Raw genomic sequence first — 17690 nt, 5'->3', positions numbered from 1 at the left:
GACACGCACCTGACAACAGAACATCTTTGTGCATGATGATTCTCAAGAGCGGACTCGTCCCTCAAGGAATGCTTCATCAGCCCTGACCTGATCTTGAAGGGTGTTGATGCGTCCGAGGTCACAGAAATGCCCTTTAATCCCGATTCAACTCCTCCTGAGACTTTACCAACGCTTGAAGAAAGCTCTGGAGAAATATGGACTCCTCTTTACACGCACGCCTGCTCGTTTCCTCCAGAAATATTTAGAGAGGTCATGTTAAATCTCATACGCAACCCAAATATCAATTCGAATCATCTATTCCGAGCAGACATATCATTGGATTGTCCCTTCGAAGATGGCGTCATACCCGAGGCAAATATCCCCCCTAGAATCACACAATTCAAAGGCTTCACTCTCAAATCTATTATGGTTCGAACTATGATTCCAAGAAATGTGCTCGTCGATAAACCCTTGGACCAGACATGCAACTTCTACCACCAAGTGAACGAAGACGGAGATATATTATCCCTTGTAATCTACCTGCCACATATCTCATTGGCATCAGAGTCGCCATTCTATCATCCCGCTGTCCATGGGATAGCTTTTCTGCATACATTCAACCCCAAGACTCAGCAAGGAATAGTTGCGATTCACTACTCTTTTTTCGATTCAGAGCCACGTTCAGTTAAATTAGAGAGGACAGCACTACATCTCCTGTCAGTACTTCATAAGCATGGCCAAGGGTCAGTTGCTGGATATGTGAAAAGAGTACAACACGATGTTATCCTGCCTCAAGCACGGGTTCAGAATACATACGCTCGACTCAAGACCAAGTATGCAAGGGATCTCGTGCTGAGATGGGTTGAATCCACGGACCCTGGCAAGCATGTATTTGAGGATCTTAGCATTGCTGCCTTTCTCATTGAGTTATGGGCCGAGATGTACGAAGACAAAGCATTCCCGGGATTCGTCGACATTGGTTGTGGAAATGGACTGCTCGTTCACATTCTCCTCGAGGAAGGATATTCGGGCTGGGGATTTGATGCTCGGAGACGCAAGTCATGGCAATCATGGAGTCCGAAAGCTCAAGGAAATTTGAAAGAACTGGTTCTCATTCCTTCTATCATACAGTCAGCACCAAGTTCCACAACCAAACATGGTTCCACAGTCCAGAATATTTCCAACTCGTCGAGTGGCCTTCAATTACCTGACATCCAGGATCTCAGCGTGTGTAAAACTGAAGATGCACAAGCGACTGGTACCCATGACGGTATTTTCCCCAAAGGAACCTTCATAATATCCAATCACGCCGACGAACTCACACCATGGACTCCTCTCCTCGCCAACATATCCGAATGCCCTTTCATGATGATTTCTTGCTGCAGCCACTCTCTCAGCGGCTCTCGCTTTCGAGCACCTCCTCCAAAAGACGGCTCCTCCCGTTCAGCCTATGCTTCTCTCGTTGTATGGGTCTCCAAACTTGCCAAAGATTGTGGCTGGGAAGTAGAGAAAGAGATGCTACGGATACCAAGCACGCGTAACACAGCTTTGATTGGCAGACGGAGGATGTTGCCTTTTGATGAAGTTGATGTTGTAGATTTGGTATTCGAAAATGGAGGTGCAGCAGGCTGGGAGGAGAACGCATTGAAGTTGGTCAAGGGCTCGGCGAGAGGACATTAATGCATGAGTACACAACGTCAAGTGGAAGACCATGCTGTATCAGTGGAAGGTTTTCTAGGAGCTTATTTGTTGTTGTTCATTGGTTGTTGAAGAATTTGTACAACCACTTCTTCCAATCCAATACAAATGATGCTTCTGGTGATATACCTCTGCTCACATTGCTGTCGTCCCTTGTAGAAACTCACGATAACCTTTATACGTGGTGGAAGCTAGAAAATTTCTGGTATAGGATTCGTCTTGGCGGAAGGTCACAGCTGTGCCAATGTTTCTGGATTAGACTTGGACCTTCGGACTCCTCTCTTCGATGCTCAAGGGCCACCGTCCATTCACGAAGTTCGATCAATTGCAGCTCCAAATCATATTTCCATTATTCAACAGCAAGAGAAACAATATGTTATGCACAGCCATAATGGTGTCTACTCTACCACCCGTTTCGGATGGAAAGCTTCATGACAAGGTTGCCAATTCCGTCCCGAAAAGACAATACATGATTCAGAGCAACATTGTCAAGCCGCGCCATCCATATCGCAGTACATGAGAAGCCAAAGACAAAAATTCGCGAAAAGGAGCCACGACAGAAGCAATAAGAAAGGACAAGAGAAAAAGATATAACGAATGGCCCAACTAATTCCAAGTCTCGTCCCCCGCCCCTTCACTCCTCTATCGTCTTTTCCCATTTTCATTTCATTTCGGGGGGGTTTTTTTTTGTGTTTTTTGTGTTTTTTGTGTTTTTTGTGTTTTTTGTGTTTTTTGTGTTTTTTGTGTTTTTTGTGTTTTTTGTGTTTTTTGTGTTTTTTTGGTTGGCTGTTGTTGTCCTTTTTGTTATTTACCCAATTCATTCACGACTTGTTGTTGTCCAATTTGGTCGTCATCCTTCCGCTGCTACAAGAACTTGTGTCGATAACCCGCAGGTACTGCCGTCCTGCCCCGCCGACTCTGTTTTGGGACTGTATATTACCGTCTCTGCAGAGTCCGAACAATTAGAACACGTGTCGTCCTCGTTGTCCTGGCCTTCGAACTCTCGTTCTTTGAGAATACGATTCTCCTCCTTGATGGCTTCCTTGAGTTCAGGAGAAAGACTGTTGAGGATGTGGCAGACCTCATCGATGATATATGAATGTTGTTGGATTGTCTGACTTTGCTCTCGAATCTTCAAGCTTTTGGCGTCGACTTCCTTCTGGAGCTGGTTCATGATGTCAGAATGTCTCTTTGTCCGCAAATTTGTCCACTTGGCCATCAAGCGCCACGTCTCTTCGTGGCGTTCTTTTTCGTCTGCATGATCAGCTCGGACAGCTTCAAGCTCTTGAATCGTGGCTTTGTAGGACTGGAGAATGTGGATTTGGCTGCGTGCCGCATTCTGGTATTTGGTAGTGATGCCGTCAATTTGCTTCGTAAACTCGCGGCGTTCTTGAGCATCCTGTCTGGTGCGTCGACGTAGGGAACCACGTTCCGTTTGGATGAGTTTCAATCTCTTCGCAAAGCCAGATTTAGCGAGGTGTAGTTGTCTTGCAGTCTCCTGCCCCTTGGCATAAGTTGTTTGGAGAGCTTCCTTTAGAATTCCAACGTGACCGCGGACAGCTTGTACTTCGGTGACGAGCTCACTATTCTTTTGGCGCATGCCAGAGATGAAATGGTGTTTGGCTAGCTCTGCCCATTCAAGTGTACCCACTTTATCTGCCATCTCGTCATATTTGATCCTAGCCTCTTGAAGACAATGCTCGAGATAGCTCAGTTGATAGTGAAGGTCACCGTTCTCTTTGGTTAGATCGGTCCTTTCTTGATATACGTAGAGGAGGATCCGGTGTTGAAGTTTCGCTGTGGATTCGAGTGCGGCAACTTTAGCGAGGAGCGCGGCGTTTTCTTGCTGGAGAACATTTATGTCGGAGGACTCTGGGGCTAGGTCCTGAGATTTGACTGGTAAGGTAGACGTGACTAGTGTTGACCGGGTCATTTTGTGGCCCACTGGAGAATTCTCTGTTGCCTTTGGAGTGGTTGATCGCTCAATGTGAAGATCTCCCTTGGTTGAGCTCCGAATTCTTGGATATCCGACAGCACAGTCGGAGCCCCATGATCCACTCGAGTACTGGGAATTCATTTTGGATTTAGGAGCTTGTGAATCGTTGTTCGTGATTAAAGATTGCTTTTGTGTTTTGAAGAAGGGAAGACTGGATGAAGATCTTGATATTTGAAGAAGTAGTGAAGTGGCTGTGAAGCAGAGGTGTGTGCAGAAGGAAGGGGAGAAACTGGTCTCAGGGCACCACTGCCGTTGATATATACCTTCTGGCCAGTCCAAATTACAATCCTATAGTCTTGATGCTATTTTGTTGAGCCATGAATGAAGTTGCTAGCAGTGCTAGCTTACCTGTTGATGAAGCTTCTAGTGTTGATAGTCTCCCAAAACGTCACGAACTTCTGAGCTACAGAACGCGTACCAAGTGTTGCGAACCACTAGCAAAAAAACATGATAATAATTATGTACGTCTACGGAGAGCTCCTCAGTCTTTGCATGCAGTCTGAAATGCAATACTATGACGCAGTTACTGTGGATTCCTCTGTGACAGGGCGTTGCGTAAAGCCATTTCAGAACGTGGCGCAACAGAGGGACTCCGTTTTGCACAAGCAATTGTGTATGGAATCTCTCTACACAGCCTTTCTGTATGCGGCGGGTGGTCTAGAACTTTTACTCAAATTGTGCTGCTGGTGTTCAGGAGGAAGCCGCGACTTCGCCGCACTCCGCACTGCTTCATGTATGGAGATTGAAAGCGCTCAAAGCCTCAAGGAGCACTGCGCAACAGGCCGCAGGTTGATACCAAGATACTTGTGATTAGTACCCTTGCGTTTCTTATCCCGATGCTAAGAAAAGTCCCGGCCATTTGCTGATTTGGTGAAATCTTTGCGCTTTGAAGAGTACAAAAAAGTCAGGGTCAAGGGGGCCTGCCCTGTATGAGAGTTTCATTAAATCATCATGTTGTTCACGTACCCGGTTTAGTATTACCAGATCGATGCTACCTAAGAATTACACATAAGATGGAGTAGAGGTGTTTGTTATCAAGCTCTCTCAGTCTCCAGCGTCCATCGCCTAAGCTCCAGGGGCAAGTACGCTGAACGTTGGGGGTATCACTAAGATCGGCCATAGCAAACCTTCATCGCAAGGTTTGGCAGCACATAGCGGCATGATTTCACGGTCGGCTTACCCAAGGTATTTCGAGCAGCGTCATTGATTGCTTCAAGTCAAGATGCACCTTTACAAAACAACTTGACTTGCATTATTTGGCGCTACATACAAAAGTTTGCACCAATAAATGGCTAGGTCTGGCAAGCCCGAAATAAGCAGCCACCACCAGTAAATCAACAAGCTGCTTCAAACATAGGAAACAAGCGAAATGAAAATTCTTCAATAGCTTTCAAGTCCACAATCTGGTAAAGCTCTGAACCGGATCTTGAGTGAGCTGGCATTCTTCGGAGTTGCACTCCTCGAAAGCTCACCATTCCTCAGGCTGCCCCCCTGAAGAACGGTTCTTTGTGGCAAAATCGTGCCTAAAGTCAACACATCATGACTTGGTTGAATCTTTGCTGGTGTAAACGCTGGTGCTGGCGTCGTGTCCAAGGCGGAGAGCTGACTGGTGCAGCATTTCTCCGATGCCTTGCTCTCTGCGATCTTTCTCTTCATATCCTCCATCGTGGCTTTTCTGCGGTCGGCAATTTCCTTCTCTTCCTCGATCGTTGTCAACTTCCGCTGCAGATCTATATTCTGCTGCGTCAAAGCATCATTGTGATTTTGAAGAGCACTGCTTCGCGCCTCGGCTTCCTTCTTCTCACTTTCTGCGGTAGCGATCTCGCTTTCTAGCTCTGCCACCCGACTGACGGAAGCCTCCCACTGTGAATGTAGGTTTGAATGCTGGCACTGCTTGCTGGTTTGACTACGTGACATTTCGAGGTGGAATATTTCGTCCTGTTGCAACTCGACTTTCTGTTGTAAAGTCTGCACCGCTAGTTCACATGGACAATTGTTGTCGCTGCAAACCACCGGCTGCTGAGCTGCTTCCAATTCTCCACTTTTGTAAAGGTCGAAAAGTTGGTTCCTCGAAGGCATAGGAACTGTGGCTTGGGTCCCGATCTTGTGGCGGACCGCAATATGTTTACGGGCTAGCATACCCACAACAAATGATGCGTTCGAAGGCGTGAAGTGGATTTGATCGTCTCGCCAGTACTGGTCAGCAGATTCATGATACTCTTGTGTCTGGAATCGGCTAATGCCCCCAAGGATTCTGGGTTGACAGGGTGTAGTATATCCATTGGTGGAGTGAGTCTTAAGCTCGTCTGTATCCGCAGATCGTTTAAAGATATTCAAGGTATTGCTTCTCTTACTTCTAGAACTGTCTGCTGAAAGACGGTCTTGTTGTCTGGCACCAGGGTTTTGCAAAAGTCCAGGCATGGCTGAACGAGGGCTCGGAGCCTTGCTGAAGAAGCCGTTTTCGTAGGTCGCTGCACTTGTTCGACATTCGATGTGGGAAGGCGCTTGGCCGGCAACAATGGTGGATGCCCCGTATGGTGTGGGAGGTTTAAAGTGGAAGGCGGCCGCCGTTGCACGGAGAGCACTTCGAGATGAAATGGTTGCCGGGGTCTTTTTGGTAGGGACGGCCATGGCTGTACTCTCCATGTCGTTGACTGAGTGTTGTTTGGGAAGGAATTTTGTGGATGTATGTGTTTGATAATGGTGACCGTTTGAAAGGATGAGGATATATGACTTGAGTGAAGAGTTGTCTCGGAGGAGGCATGTTTCTCAGAGCACAAGGATTCCTTAAGTATACATTTCACATGATTCAGCTCATATACCAATACGCTATACATATTGAACTGTGCTGTCTTGCCAAATGGACTGCCGTAGCGATTCTATGAATCGCTTCAAATTTCAATAGCTTGACCTCCTAGACAAGCGACCCAAAGTTTGAAAATACTGTACTCGCTTAAATTGGCTGATGTATGTCCGACTTCTCATCATGAAACGCCTCTCCCCGTCAAACGTCATGATCAGAATAAGCTTCTTTAGCCTCATTGAATTGGGCCGCGATGGCTAAAGCTTAGCTCTCCCTATTCTGGGGCTTGTAGAACGCGCAGAAGCCCATCGAACAATTTTTGGCTTCAACCAAGCTAGCGCCCCTGGTTTTTTGGGTCTTTTCTTGTGATACACTTCTTAGCGGACAGATTAAGGGAATTATCATGATTTTTGTTGAATAAATTCAGATTACTAGAGATTCTCAGATGGCAGTCACAACCGGCGTAAAGTTACAATCAACGTTGGTGTTCCATAGAGAGCTCTCGCTTGATACAACCCTGTGCCCCGTTATCATTGCGATGAGTGAGTAATTGCGATTCATTGTTTATTTTGGAAAAGTCCCAATGAAGCCTCTGGAATAAGCTTTGAAGACTGTTCTCGCACGTCACCACAATTTTTAGATATATGTAGGACCTGAAAGAAAAGAATTTCTCGTTGCTCTGAGCTTCCCATCTCTTCTTTCTAGGAATCTAAGAGAGACTAAATTGCACTTCAAATCATCTTGATGTAGGATAGAGTATGCTTCAAGACGCCTGAGGAGAAAATGCGAGGGACCTGCAGTGCCCCCTCGCACTTGCCCTTGCCATTTCCATCAATCACAGGACCGTGCCCGTTCATAACAAGTCCAACACTTGTCTGACTTCAAGGAAGAACTTATGAAACCCACCATTCCACCAACTCATTCTTAATTTTAGACATTGCTATTCCGTGACCATCCACCATCCATCAATTTACTCTTGGACCAAAGAGCCTCCCGCAGAGACGCTCTGCAATTCAGAACCGTAAGCACCACGGGGGCCAGAATATCGAAGCTTGATCATCTGAGTAGGAGAATGAATGCGGGTGTTTTTGCTTCTAGAGGCTGATTCTTCGCACCAGTATCCTCCCTTCGAGTTTGCGAATTGCGCACCCCTCTCACAATTCTCGGTATCGACTACAATGTTGACCCCAATCGGTTTCCCAAGGGCATTCACCCAGCTTGTGCACACCATCGACTGTAAAATCCTCTTTCTGCTAGTAATCACCAGTTACTTAGCCATTACGATGACCGCAATCATCTACAAGAACGCTTGGGCAACAGACAACAGACTCGACACCCGCATGGGCATAAATCTACAATCGCTCGAGCAATCCGAACGCCTCTTAACTGAATTCATCGACCTCAACAGGAGCTATCAGAGACTCACGACCCAAAACTATGAAAAATACAGCGACCTAGCAAAATCATGCTCCGACCATGCTCTGAATAACGACAAATTGATTGAGAACTATGGGGAGATGGTAGCTACGTGCATGCAGCTTGCGGGAGCATACAGACGGATTTCAGAGAACAACGAGAAGATGCTGCAGGGTTATAAGCAACTTTACAAAGAGTACGGGTTCATGGCGATGAATTTGGGGTATGCTTTGGGAAGCCGTGCTGAATAGGCTGAGGGTTATTAATACCCTTCCACGGAGGTCAAGGTTGATCAGATGCCGATTGCTCTGAAATTAGGCTGGGATGGAGATTGCTACATTCGAGAGTCGTGCAGGAGATTCTGAGGTGGATTTGATACCTAGCGGAGCCTTCGATGTGCTCGAAAAGCGTTTGTTTATTAGCCTAGCAGTTGACGAAATGACGAATCCAAGATATCCGCCGCACTAATTGATTTCTAGCTGGAACAGGTCCAATACCCCAGTCATACTTCAAACGGGTCATTGAGGTTTAAATATTTAATATTGATTCGAGTGATCTTACTGAAGCAACACGATCAATTCATGTCCCCTTTGCAGCTTCGCTTACATGTGTTGACAGACCCACAATTTTAGCAGGTTTAATCCTGGGTAAATCCAGATGCCTTACTTCATTAAATATACGCAGTAATTACAAGCATACAGTAATACAAGTTCTGGATCAATGCGGGCACTGACCTACCAAATCTTCCTCTACTTTCACTCTCAATGACTCCTCCAAATTCAATCTCAAGTCAGCCTCACATATTTCACGCTGGCAAATTCTTGACGTCAAGTGAGGCTTTGTAGAGGCAGGACGGACGAGTAGCCCTCTTGTGGGAAATAATTTCATTGCACACTCATGACAACACCTAGAAACATCTCAACATCCATTGCACCCTCCCTATCTTTCCATTCCATGACCCATCTTTACGTATGATATCTAAACTCAGGGTTTCTATACCCCAACGCAATCTTCTCCTGCTCATTAAGCCCAGCAATCCTGTGATCCCTCTCACCCCGTTCTCTCTTCCCATTCTCCCACTTATTGTAAGCGATACCGATACAGGCCAGAGAACAAGCAACGACCTGAGCACCGATATTAATATAATGACCGCGATGGAAGTTCGGCTTGTCCTTCTCAAGGTACGTCCACGTTGCGATGATGGCGCCTGCGCTGCCGAGTGCAACGATGAAGCCACCGCTTACGGCGCGGACGGATGACCCGGCGGCGTTGTTGAGGCCCCATGCTAGGAAGGCTGGGCCTTGTGGGAAGGCGCCTGCTGATGCGAAGAACCTGGTACTGTTAGGCAATGTAGGATATTGAAAGGGAGAGGCCTTACACAGCGAGGTATTTAAGCGAATTGGACTCGACAGTCACCAACATGGTGTATCCTATAATAGAGAGTATCGTTCCACCAACGATGAATATCCCTCGTCGCTTATACACGTCGCTCATTCGGGCAATGAAGATGGCGTACAAACAAGCAACGCAGTATGGTGGGACACTGTAGAATTGCGTCTTGAGAGCAGTCCAGCCAAGGTTGACAAGGATAGTCGGCAAGAAGAGCGAGAACGATTGCACGGAGACATTGATGCTGAAGAATCCCAACGCGCAGATGAGATTGTTGATGTTGAAAATAGCTCGCTTAACATGGTGTTGCGTTGTCGGCTCATTTGCTGATTCCTTATGCTCTCTGTTGATGCGCTCGAGCGCGATGTAGCGATCCCGAGGGGTGAGGAACTTGCACTTGTCTGGAGTAGAAGGGAGAATGATCATGCCGATGCCCGAGAAGATGAGGGTGAATAGTCCTTCGAAGAAGAAAATGTTGCGCCAGTCGTGGATCTTGCGGCCTTCGACTCCCCAGGAGGGAATAGGGGACAGTCCTGCTGCTAGAAGACCTCCGAAGGCTCCGGCCAGCGAAGCACCGGTAATGTAGATTCCCATACGGAAGAGGAGTTCGTTGCGTTTGTAGAAGCAGGAGAGGTAGTAAGCACTGCTGTAGATTAGCAAACCGTACACCAGACATGTGCGACTTGAGGGACTTGCATTCCAGGCATCATACCACCCTCCGCAAGCCCGAGGAAGAAACGGCAAGCGTATAGCCCTTTGAAGTTGTCGATGAAGGCTGTGCACATGGATATAAGACCGAAGGCAATGACTAGAGCAGGCAGGTAATACCTTCCGCAATTAGCTTGTAGATTGACTGTTGACGGGCTGTCAACTTACCGTCCTCCAATCTTCTTCAACAGAATATTTGATGGAATCTCAACCACGATATATGAGAAGTAGAATATCGTAAGAGCCCAATTGAACCGGTAGTTGCCGATCAGATCTAGATCCTTACCCATTCCTTGAATTCGAGCATTTCTGTACCCCAAATGAGACGTAGTCCAAACTTTGTCTCGCAACGCAACTCACCCAACATTTGCTCTAAGTAATTCGTATTAGCATTTGGCCTAGACCACGAGGTGTTGTACGTTTACCTGTCGATGAAGCACAAAAGATAGAGGCAGAAGACGGTTGGCACGATTCTCCAATCCATTCGCTGTCTAATCCGCTTCTCGTCTGCCTCATCCCACTCAATACCGGTCAGGTTTTCCTCGCTCGAAGATACCTTCTCGCTCATCTTCATAGCAGGTGCTGCTTCCTTGTCGATCGCCTGCATTGTGGAAAATTGTTTCAAAAAATGAGAAATCTGCTTAGAAGCTGTACAGAATTCTCCTTAATTGTCCGAACTTATCCGCATGCGTTGAGACAGCAGAGAAATAAGACTCAGAGAGCAAACATAAGGAAACCTAAATGATATATGCCGAAACTTCATCCACATAGCCAAGACCATTGATAGTTTCCTCGTGCATTCGGCCTGTAGAACGGCAGTCCTGATCGTCTCTCATAGGACGACGAGCTGGAAAGTATGCGTACGGGTAATATGATCGTCCACTTAGACTGTTTCCATGGGCGAGGGGTGCATCTCCAGCCTTGGCTTGCGGGGAGGCAACTCTTGTTAACTGTCAAGCGGGGGTGGGTTTTCTTGAATTGCTGCAATGTGGGGCCTTGGACCATGTGGGTGATTTTATCCAACATTTGAAAGATCTCTCGTGGACAGGAGAAGAGCAATAACATTATTTGAAAGCAGAATAATAACATGAAAGGACGGTACGGCGAGGAAGGATGCAACATTTTCATGTATTTCCCCATAATCCGGTAAGATTAGGCTATTCCGCCCTGCCACCTGAAAACCTCCTATTCGTTCCACTCAGGCGGATGTAAGCATAGAATCATACTGTACCACACTGTCGGAATATAACCAGAGTAGTTAGTGTGGTAAGTGTGTAGATCAGACATCTTTCCTATTGGGTTCTCCGTAAGCCTCGAAATTGGGGGTTTTCGAGGCTTGCTGATGGACATGAACAGAAAGACTATCGAGTCGAGGCTAGAAAAGGGTAGTAAAAGCTCACACAGATGTCTTGCCACACCTGAGTCAGGACGTCGGGACTTACTTCTCAGGACGACTCGGACGAGTACGATGACACTTTATGGCGCTATGTCCTATGTCTCAGGGGAAAGCTCTCCAGCATTGCCCAGATGACTGCTGGGCGATGAACTCATGGCAAACGCTGTCGGCACTTGAAGCAGCTGAGAGATTCAGGTAGCAAGGTAGAATTTAAGCCACAAGATCAGCTCCCAAGGTGAAACCAGTAACAAGTTTCGTAACCTGCTCAGCCAGCATCGGATTCGCCGCCGTATTCAATGGACAACACAACTTCAAGCGGTTTTAACCTCGAGGAAAGCCTCATGGTTCTGGCCAGGCTGAGCCACCTGTGGCTGAGTACCGGTGTGGCGAGAGATTCTGACACGTGATGTAGTCTAACACGTGACATAAAGCTGTGAACACCTACCTTAAGGTAAGGAATTGAAATTTGGCGGAGAGGGCGACAGTGGATCAAGCAAGATGCAGCCCACGACTCGCTCAGGGCGCAGCCAGGGCCAGGAGTCATCAAAGAAATGTAAATCGAGGCTCAGCATCACATGCTCGTCGTAACTAGTAAGTACCTAGGTACCTTACCTTACCTTACCTCCGTACCTTCCATGTAGGTTGTCTGGTCTTGTACTCGTAACGGCAGATACTGTACAGTACACTCGCGGAGGTGGACAAACGAGGCAGGAGGACGGTCGATGAACTCTTGGGATTTGGAAAATTCCCATCGGCCAAGACTCCGAAGATGTCAGCGGCGCTAAATCTCTCAAGCGAGGGCCCTAGCGGATCCCCCACCAATGCTCACCTCACTCAGCGCCTCTCACTCGCCTGTTGTTGTTTTTGTTCGTTCTCCTTTGCGCAACGTCGAGACGACGACCTGTTGCCCTCTCCTTTGGCGCTTGGCGCGGTCTTGGTGCGTGTCATCACGCGCGATGATCGCAGACCTCACCGGCAAGATCTCGTAGGTTCGAGGTTCGTTGAGAGGAAAACAGGCCTCTGCAAAACCTTATCACCGTCCTGGCGCTCGTCAAGGGTGGCTTATGGCCCCAAGCTCGACTCGAGCTTGCACTGCCCCCCCTTGGCAGCTCGCTTAGCCCAACCAGCCTGTAACATCTCGAGAATATCCAGATTCTAGACACCGCCGAGGCTGTCAACCTCGTTCTTATTCATTGCAATTTTCAAATGGTCTGCTTGGCCTCCCCATTCTTTCTCCCTCCGTTGTTGGACAAGAGTCTCAGCGTGGTCTGGAGATACCCCGTAGAGCCCGTCCCGTGTTGCAGGTTTGGTTGCCCACTGCGTGTTTGCCCCTCTTCCTACTTTTCCTCTCTCTGGGCACAGTGTGACGGAGCGGAGGCGCTCCGCGAGTACAGTGAGGAATCTACCCTCTCGCTTTCGTAAGATACTCATGAGGCATTTTGCACCTTGGCCAATGGTGTGCTTTAGCTGGTAGGCTGTGCTCTCCCTTTGCCCATATACGTGTGAGACCGCCACGCAGGTCATCTTTCTCTTTCCCCATCATAACAGTCTTCACCGATATATACCGAGACGGGATTTCTCCAGTTGAGAACCCCCCAATCTCTCTTCATCTTTGTTGACAACATCTCAAAAGACAAACATGTCTTTAGGAGTTCCTAAAATACAGACGGGCGGCCTGACCGTAAGTACTTCGAGCCAAGGCTGTGAGACAAGGCTGACCAAACAGGTCCGCGATGATGAGGACGACATATCCGGAGGGCGTCCACGAGCAACTTCAGATACATCATTTCTGAGTGCGCAAAGCGCTCAAACATTATTACCTCCCAGTACACCTGGAGGAGCTAGCATGACATCTAGCATAACATTTCGAGATGTTGACAACGCGCTACATCCCGACCCTGGAACCGAAGCAGATTTCGAGGTGGAAAACAACAAATTTGCCTTCAGCCCTGGACAGATGAACAAGCTGCTGAATCCGAAATCTTTGGCTGCATTTACAGCTTTGGGTGGCTTACCTGGAATCGAGCGTGGTTTAAGGACCGACATCAATGCCGGTTTAAGTATAGACGAAGGGGATCTCGAGGGTTCGATATCGTTTCAAGAAGCCACAAAATTACAATACAACAAGGGCGATAGCTCTCCAACAATACCAACATCGACAGGAGGACAGCCAGGTTCATTTTCCGATCGAATCCGAGTTTTCAAGGCGAACGTTATTCCAACAAAAAAGGCAACACCATTATGGAAGCTCATGTGGAGAGCGTACAACGACAAGGTTCTGCTGTTGTTGACGGGTGCCGCAATTATAAGTTTGGCGCTGGGTGTAAGTAAACTTTTCATGTCCAGATCGTTCAAGTATTAATATCTTTGCAGCTCTACGAAACCTTCCGCGACCATCCTGTACCTTCAGACCCTGTAGAAGCAGCCAAACAAAAAGAAGAGTCAACCACAAAAGTAGATTGGGTTGAAGGCGTGGCCATTGTCGTTGCGATTGTTATTGTTGTTATCGTTGGAAGTTTGAATGACTGGCAAAAGGAGAGAGCTTTCGTCAAGTTGAATGCGAAGGTTTGTAACCCCCTTTCCGTAATGCTATTGGATGGTTCACTGATAAACTCTGCAGAAAGATGATCGTGAGGTCAATGTTGTTCGCTCTGGAAAATCTTTTGTCATTAATGTCCACGACATCTTGGTTGGAGATGTACTCCACCTCGAGCCCGGAGACATGATTCCCGCAGACGGTATTTTCATCGGTGGCCACAATGTCAAGTGCGACGAGTCATCAGCAACAGGCGAATCCGACTCTCTCAAGAAAACGGGTGGCGCACAAGTATCACGACTCTTGGAAGAAGGACACACCAACCAAAAGGACCTTGACCCATTTATCATCTCCGGCGCAAAGGTATTAGAAGGTGTTGGTACCTACGTTGTTACATCAGTCGGTGTAAACTCCAGCTTCGGCAAGATTATGATGTCAATGCGAACTGAACCCGAGGAGACACCTCTCCAGGTTAAGCTCGGTAAGATGGCTGGTGCCATCGCCAAACTTGGATCAGCGTAAGTTATCACGGTCTCATATGTAGGAAAATAGCTGACAGATCCAGTGCCGCTGGTTTACTCTTCTTCGTTCTCTTGTTCCGATTTTGCGCCAATCTTCCAGGTGACAAACGTACTGGAGCCGAGAAGGCATCGTCTTTCACTGATATCCTGATCGTCGCTATCACTGTTATTGTCGTCGCTGTTCCAGAAGGTCTACCTCTCGCAGTCACGCTTGCACTCGCTTTCGCCACAACTCGCCTGCTTAAGGAGAACAATCTTGTTCGTATCCTCAAGGCTTGTGAGGTCATGGGAAATGCCACAACAGTATGCTCGGATAAGACCGGTACCCTGACCACGAACAAGATGTCAGTTGTTGCAGGAACTTTCGGACCAGAGCGATTTGAGGCTGGTGATGTCGCTGCTTTCGCCCAGAAGGTACCCAAGGAAGTGAGAGAGCTCATTGTCAAGTCTATTGCTATCAACTCGACTGCATTCGAGGGTGTCGAGGACGGAGTCCCAACCTTCATCGGATCAAAGACCGAAATGGCACTTTTGAACTTCGCTAAGGACCACTTCGCCATGGACACTCTTACCAACGAGCGAGCCAATGCTGAGATTGTTCAACTCTTTCCATTCGACTCCAACAAGAAGAGCATGGGTGCGGTGATCAGACACGGCAAGGAATACCGTCTCTTCGTTAAGGGTGCTTCTGAGATCGTCTTGGATGCATGCTCTTCAGTTGCGGATGTTACCACTGGCGAAATCTCCGACATCACTGGAGCGCCAAAGCAGCGCCTTACCGATACCATCCAGACCTACGCACAGAAGTCTCTTCGCACGATCGGCCTTACCTACCGTGATTTCCCATCTTGGCCCCCAGCTGGAACGCAAACATCTGCCGATCCATCTGCAGCTGAGTTCGACCAGGTCTTCACCAACATGGTATTCAGCGGTGTCGTCGGTATTCAGGATCCAGTTCGACCAGGTGTTCCCGAAGCCGTGGCTAAGTGTCAATTCGCTGGTGTCAAGGTTCGCATGGTCACTGGTGACAACATTATCACTGCCCGTGCCATTGCCAGGGAATGCGGTATCGTTAGCGCTACCGATGAGGCCAACGACATTGTCATGGAAGGCCCTGAGTTCCGCAAGCTCTCCGACGAAGCCATGACCGAGATCCTTCCTCGGCTCGCAGTTCTCGCTCGCTCTTCTCCACAGGACAAGCAAACATTGGTACAGAAGCTTCGATCTTTGGACGAGACTGTCGCTGTGACGGGAGATGGTACCAACGATGGACCAGCTCTCAAAGCCGCAGACGTCGGTTTCTCCATGGGTATTGCCGGTACCGAGGTTGCTAAGGAAGCCTCAGCAATTATCCTCATGGACGACAACTTCGCCTCAATTGTCAAGGCACTCATGTGGGGACGCGCAGTCAACGACGCTGTGGCGAAGTTCTTGCAATTCCAGCTTACTGTCAACATCACCGCTGTTCTCCTGACCTTCGTGTCCGCAGTCTCCAACTCCGACATGAAGCCCGTGCTTACAGCCGTGCAACTCCTCTGGGTCAACCTCATCATGGACACCTTCGCGGCCCTCGCTCTCGCCACCGACCCTCCCACCCCTGCGATTCTGAACCGTAAGCCAGCTGGCAAGAGAGCCCCACTCATCACCATGAACATGTGGAAGATGATTATCGGTCAAGCTATCTTCCAGCTGACAGTCACCTTTATCCTCTACTTCGCCGGCATGAAGATCCTCCGCTACAACCCTCATGACGAAAAGAAGCAGCTCGAGCTCGCCACCATGGTCTTCAACACCTTCGTCTGGATGCAGATCTTCAACGAGTTCAACAACCGTCGCCTGGACAACAAATTCAACATCTTCACCGGTATCCACCGCAACTACTTCTTCATCTGCATCAACTGCGTCATGGTCGGTGCTCAGGTCGCCATCGTCTACGTCGGTGGCAAGGCTTTCTCCATTACCAGGATCGATGGTAAGCAGTGGGGTATCTGCGTGGTCCTCGCTTCGCTGTCTCTACCTATGGGTGTTCTCGTCAGGTGCTTCCCGGATGCGTGGTTCGCCAAGATCGCACACCATGTTGGAGGACCATTCCGCACTCTCTACCGCGCCGTCAAGCGATTCTTCTCTCGTGTCTGGGCTAAGACCCCTAGCATCAGGAAGAACAAGAAGACTGCGGTTGAGGACGAACAGACCCAGGAGACTAAGCAAGTTTCCGCCGCTCCCCCAGTCATTGTCACTGAGGATGTGCCTGAGATCCTTGTTGATGGCGAGTCGAGAGATGTGGAGAAGGGAGAGATCAGATAAGAATCTGTAGAGTTGTGGTTCTTTTAATTTCCTTTTGTCTGTTATGTTTTTGGTCACTCACTGATGGGTTATGAAAATGGACAATCTGGAAGATATGGATGGATTGGCGTTGGAGGTGATTTCATAACGAAATGCATAGCAGTACAGCACACATGACAGCGACGAGCCTGTAACAATAGATACCTATAGACATAAATCTTTGAATGTTAATTTAGCGATCATCAATCGTATCTGTGTTTACCTGAATGTGCAAAGTCCTCAACTTCACGATTGTGAGAGGGCGAGGTGACTGGGGCTGAAGGGCAACGTCAACCGAGGCTTGGCGCCGCCTGATCAACGATGTGCTGCATCCCGCCCCCGTCCCGTCGCGGAGAGGGCCGCCACCCCCACTTGGCGTCAACCTTGATCGATCATAGGCCCCCCCTCGATGCGCCTTGCCGTGCGCCTCGAGTCTCACTTTTCAGCTCCGCCAACCTCGAGGCTCTGTCCAGCCTGACGTCGGGACATCAAGATGTTCATATTCTTCGAGCTGAGAGGACCGTCCGAGGCTCTGAACCCAACCCAGGAAGCTTCTTACCTTCCTTTGACGCTTCTTGATATTCTCGCTCTTCGAATTTGATTGATGCTTAGGCTGGTGGCTGATAGCCGCTGTACGACATGGCTGAGCCTCTTGCTGTCGCCACCTCTGTCGCCGGAGTTGTTGGAAAAGCTGATCAGGTGCTAAAGGCAGTGAGAGAGGGACGACAAGCCGAAACCCCTGAGGTCATTGAGGAGTTTCGAGATTGGGCTCGACACAATGCTGTGTACGAATGGCGAGCCCCGGATGAAGAGCAGCATCGCGACTTCGTCCCCGCCCCTCTAGTCCGCCAATAATTCAGGGAGAATGACTTTGACAGGTTACAGCGGGTCTTGAGAGCCCTCGGTGACGATGTTGCCAGGCATAG

The 17690-nt window shown here is 48.5% G+C and overlaps 8 protein-coding genes across 9 annotated transcripts; 4 read left to right on the top strand and 4 right to left on the bottom strand.

The window, feature by feature from the left end:
- Positions 1–126: 126 nt before the first annotated feature.
- Positions 127–1659, top strand: TRM44 (tRNA(Ser) Um(44) 2'-O-methyltransferase; the record flags this gene model as incomplete). The annotated part of the gene is made up of 1 exon (XM_058495617.1): positions 127–1659. The coding sequence occupies one exon, from the start codon at positions 127–129 to the stop codon at positions 1657–1659; it is 1533 nt and encodes a 510-aa protein (XP_058354345.1).
- An 868-nt stretch (positions 1660–2527) lies between these two features.
- ONS95_002362 (uncharacterized protein) lies at positions 2528–3754 on the bottom strand (the record flags this gene model as incomplete). The annotated part of the gene is made up of 1 exon (XM_058495616.1): positions 2528–3754. The coding sequence occupies one exon, from the start codon at positions 3752–3754 to the stop codon at positions 2528–2530; it is 1227 nt and encodes a 408-aa protein (XP_058354344.1).
- A 1299-nt stretch (positions 3755–5053) lies between these two features.
- On the bottom strand, positions 5054–6319 carry ONS95_002361 (uncharacterized protein; the record flags this gene model as incomplete). Its single annotated transcript, XM_058495615.1, has 1 exon — positions 5054–6319. The coding sequence occupies one exon, from the start codon at positions 6317–6319 to the stop codon at positions 5054–5056; it is 1266 nt and encodes a 421-aa protein (XP_058354343.1).
- Positions 6320–7759: 1440 nt separating this feature from the next.
- On the top strand, positions 7760–8143 carry ONS95_002360 (uncharacterized protein; the record flags this gene model as incomplete). Its single annotated transcript, XM_058495614.1, has 1 exon — positions 7760–8143. The coding sequence occupies one exon, from the start codon at positions 7760–7762 to the stop codon at positions 8141–8143; it is 384 nt and encodes a 127-aa protein (XP_058354342.1).
- A 599-nt stretch (positions 8144–8742) lies between these two features.
- ONS95_002359 (uncharacterized protein) lies at positions 8743–10336 on the bottom strand. The gene is made up of 4 exons (XM_058495613.1): positions 10158–10336; positions 9978–10109; positions 9271–9924; positions 8743–9224 (listed from the first exon to the last, which is right to left on the bottom strand). Exons 1-4 carry the CDS (start codon positions 10277–10279, stop codon positions 8858–8860), a joined length of 1275 nt encoding a protein of 424 aa, XP_058354341.1. The 5' UTR covers positions 10280–10336; the 3' UTR covers positions 8743–8857.
- A 2204-nt stretch (positions 10337–12540) lies between these two features.
- Positions 12541–12909, bottom strand: ONS95_002358 (uncharacterized protein; the record flags this gene model as incomplete). Its single annotated transcript, XM_058495612.1, has 1 exon — positions 12541–12909. The coding sequence occupies one exon, from the start codon at positions 12907–12909 to the stop codon at positions 12541–12543; it is 369 nt and encodes a 122-aa protein (XP_058354340.1).
- Positions 12563–16963, top strand: PMC1 (plasma membrane calcium). Of its 2 annotated transcripts, XM_058495611.1 has the most exons (6): positions 12563–12803; positions 13035–13066; positions 13112–13708; positions 13759–13950; positions 14006–14439; positions 14487–16963. In XM_058495611.1, exons 3-6 carry the CDS (start codon positions 13232–13234, stop codon positions 16744–16746), a joined length of 3363 nt encoding a protein of 1120 aa, XP_058354339.1. In that variant the 5' UTR covers positions 12563–12803; positions 13035–13066; positions 13112–13231; the 3' UTR covers positions 16747–16963. The 2 variants fall into 2 exon arrangements, with proteins under 2 accessions (XP_058354339.1, XP_058354338.1); XM_058495610.1 differs by having other exon boundaries at positions 12762–13066.
- A 440-nt stretch (positions 16964–17403) lies between these two features.
- Positions 17404–17619, top strand: ONS95_002356 (uncharacterized protein; the record flags this gene model as incomplete). The annotated part of the gene is made up of 1 exon (XM_058495609.1): positions 17404–17619. The coding sequence occupies one exon, from the start codon at positions 17404–17406 to the stop codon at positions 17617–17619; it is 216 nt and encodes a 71-aa protein (XP_058354337.1).
- Between the last annotated feature and the right edge of the window lie 71 nt (positions 17620–17690).

This window comes from Cadophora gregata (genome assembly GCF_030347475.1).
Source record: "Cadophora gregata isolate MNR1 chromosome Unknown scaffold_11, whole genome shotgun sequence".
Lineage (NCBI taxonomy): Eukaryota > Fungi > Ascomycota > Leotiomycetes > Helotiales > Ploettnerulaceae > Cadophora > Cadophora gregata.
The sequence above is the reverse complement of the archived record's forward strand: the minus strand, read 5'-3'. Positions and strand labels throughout refer to the sequence as shown.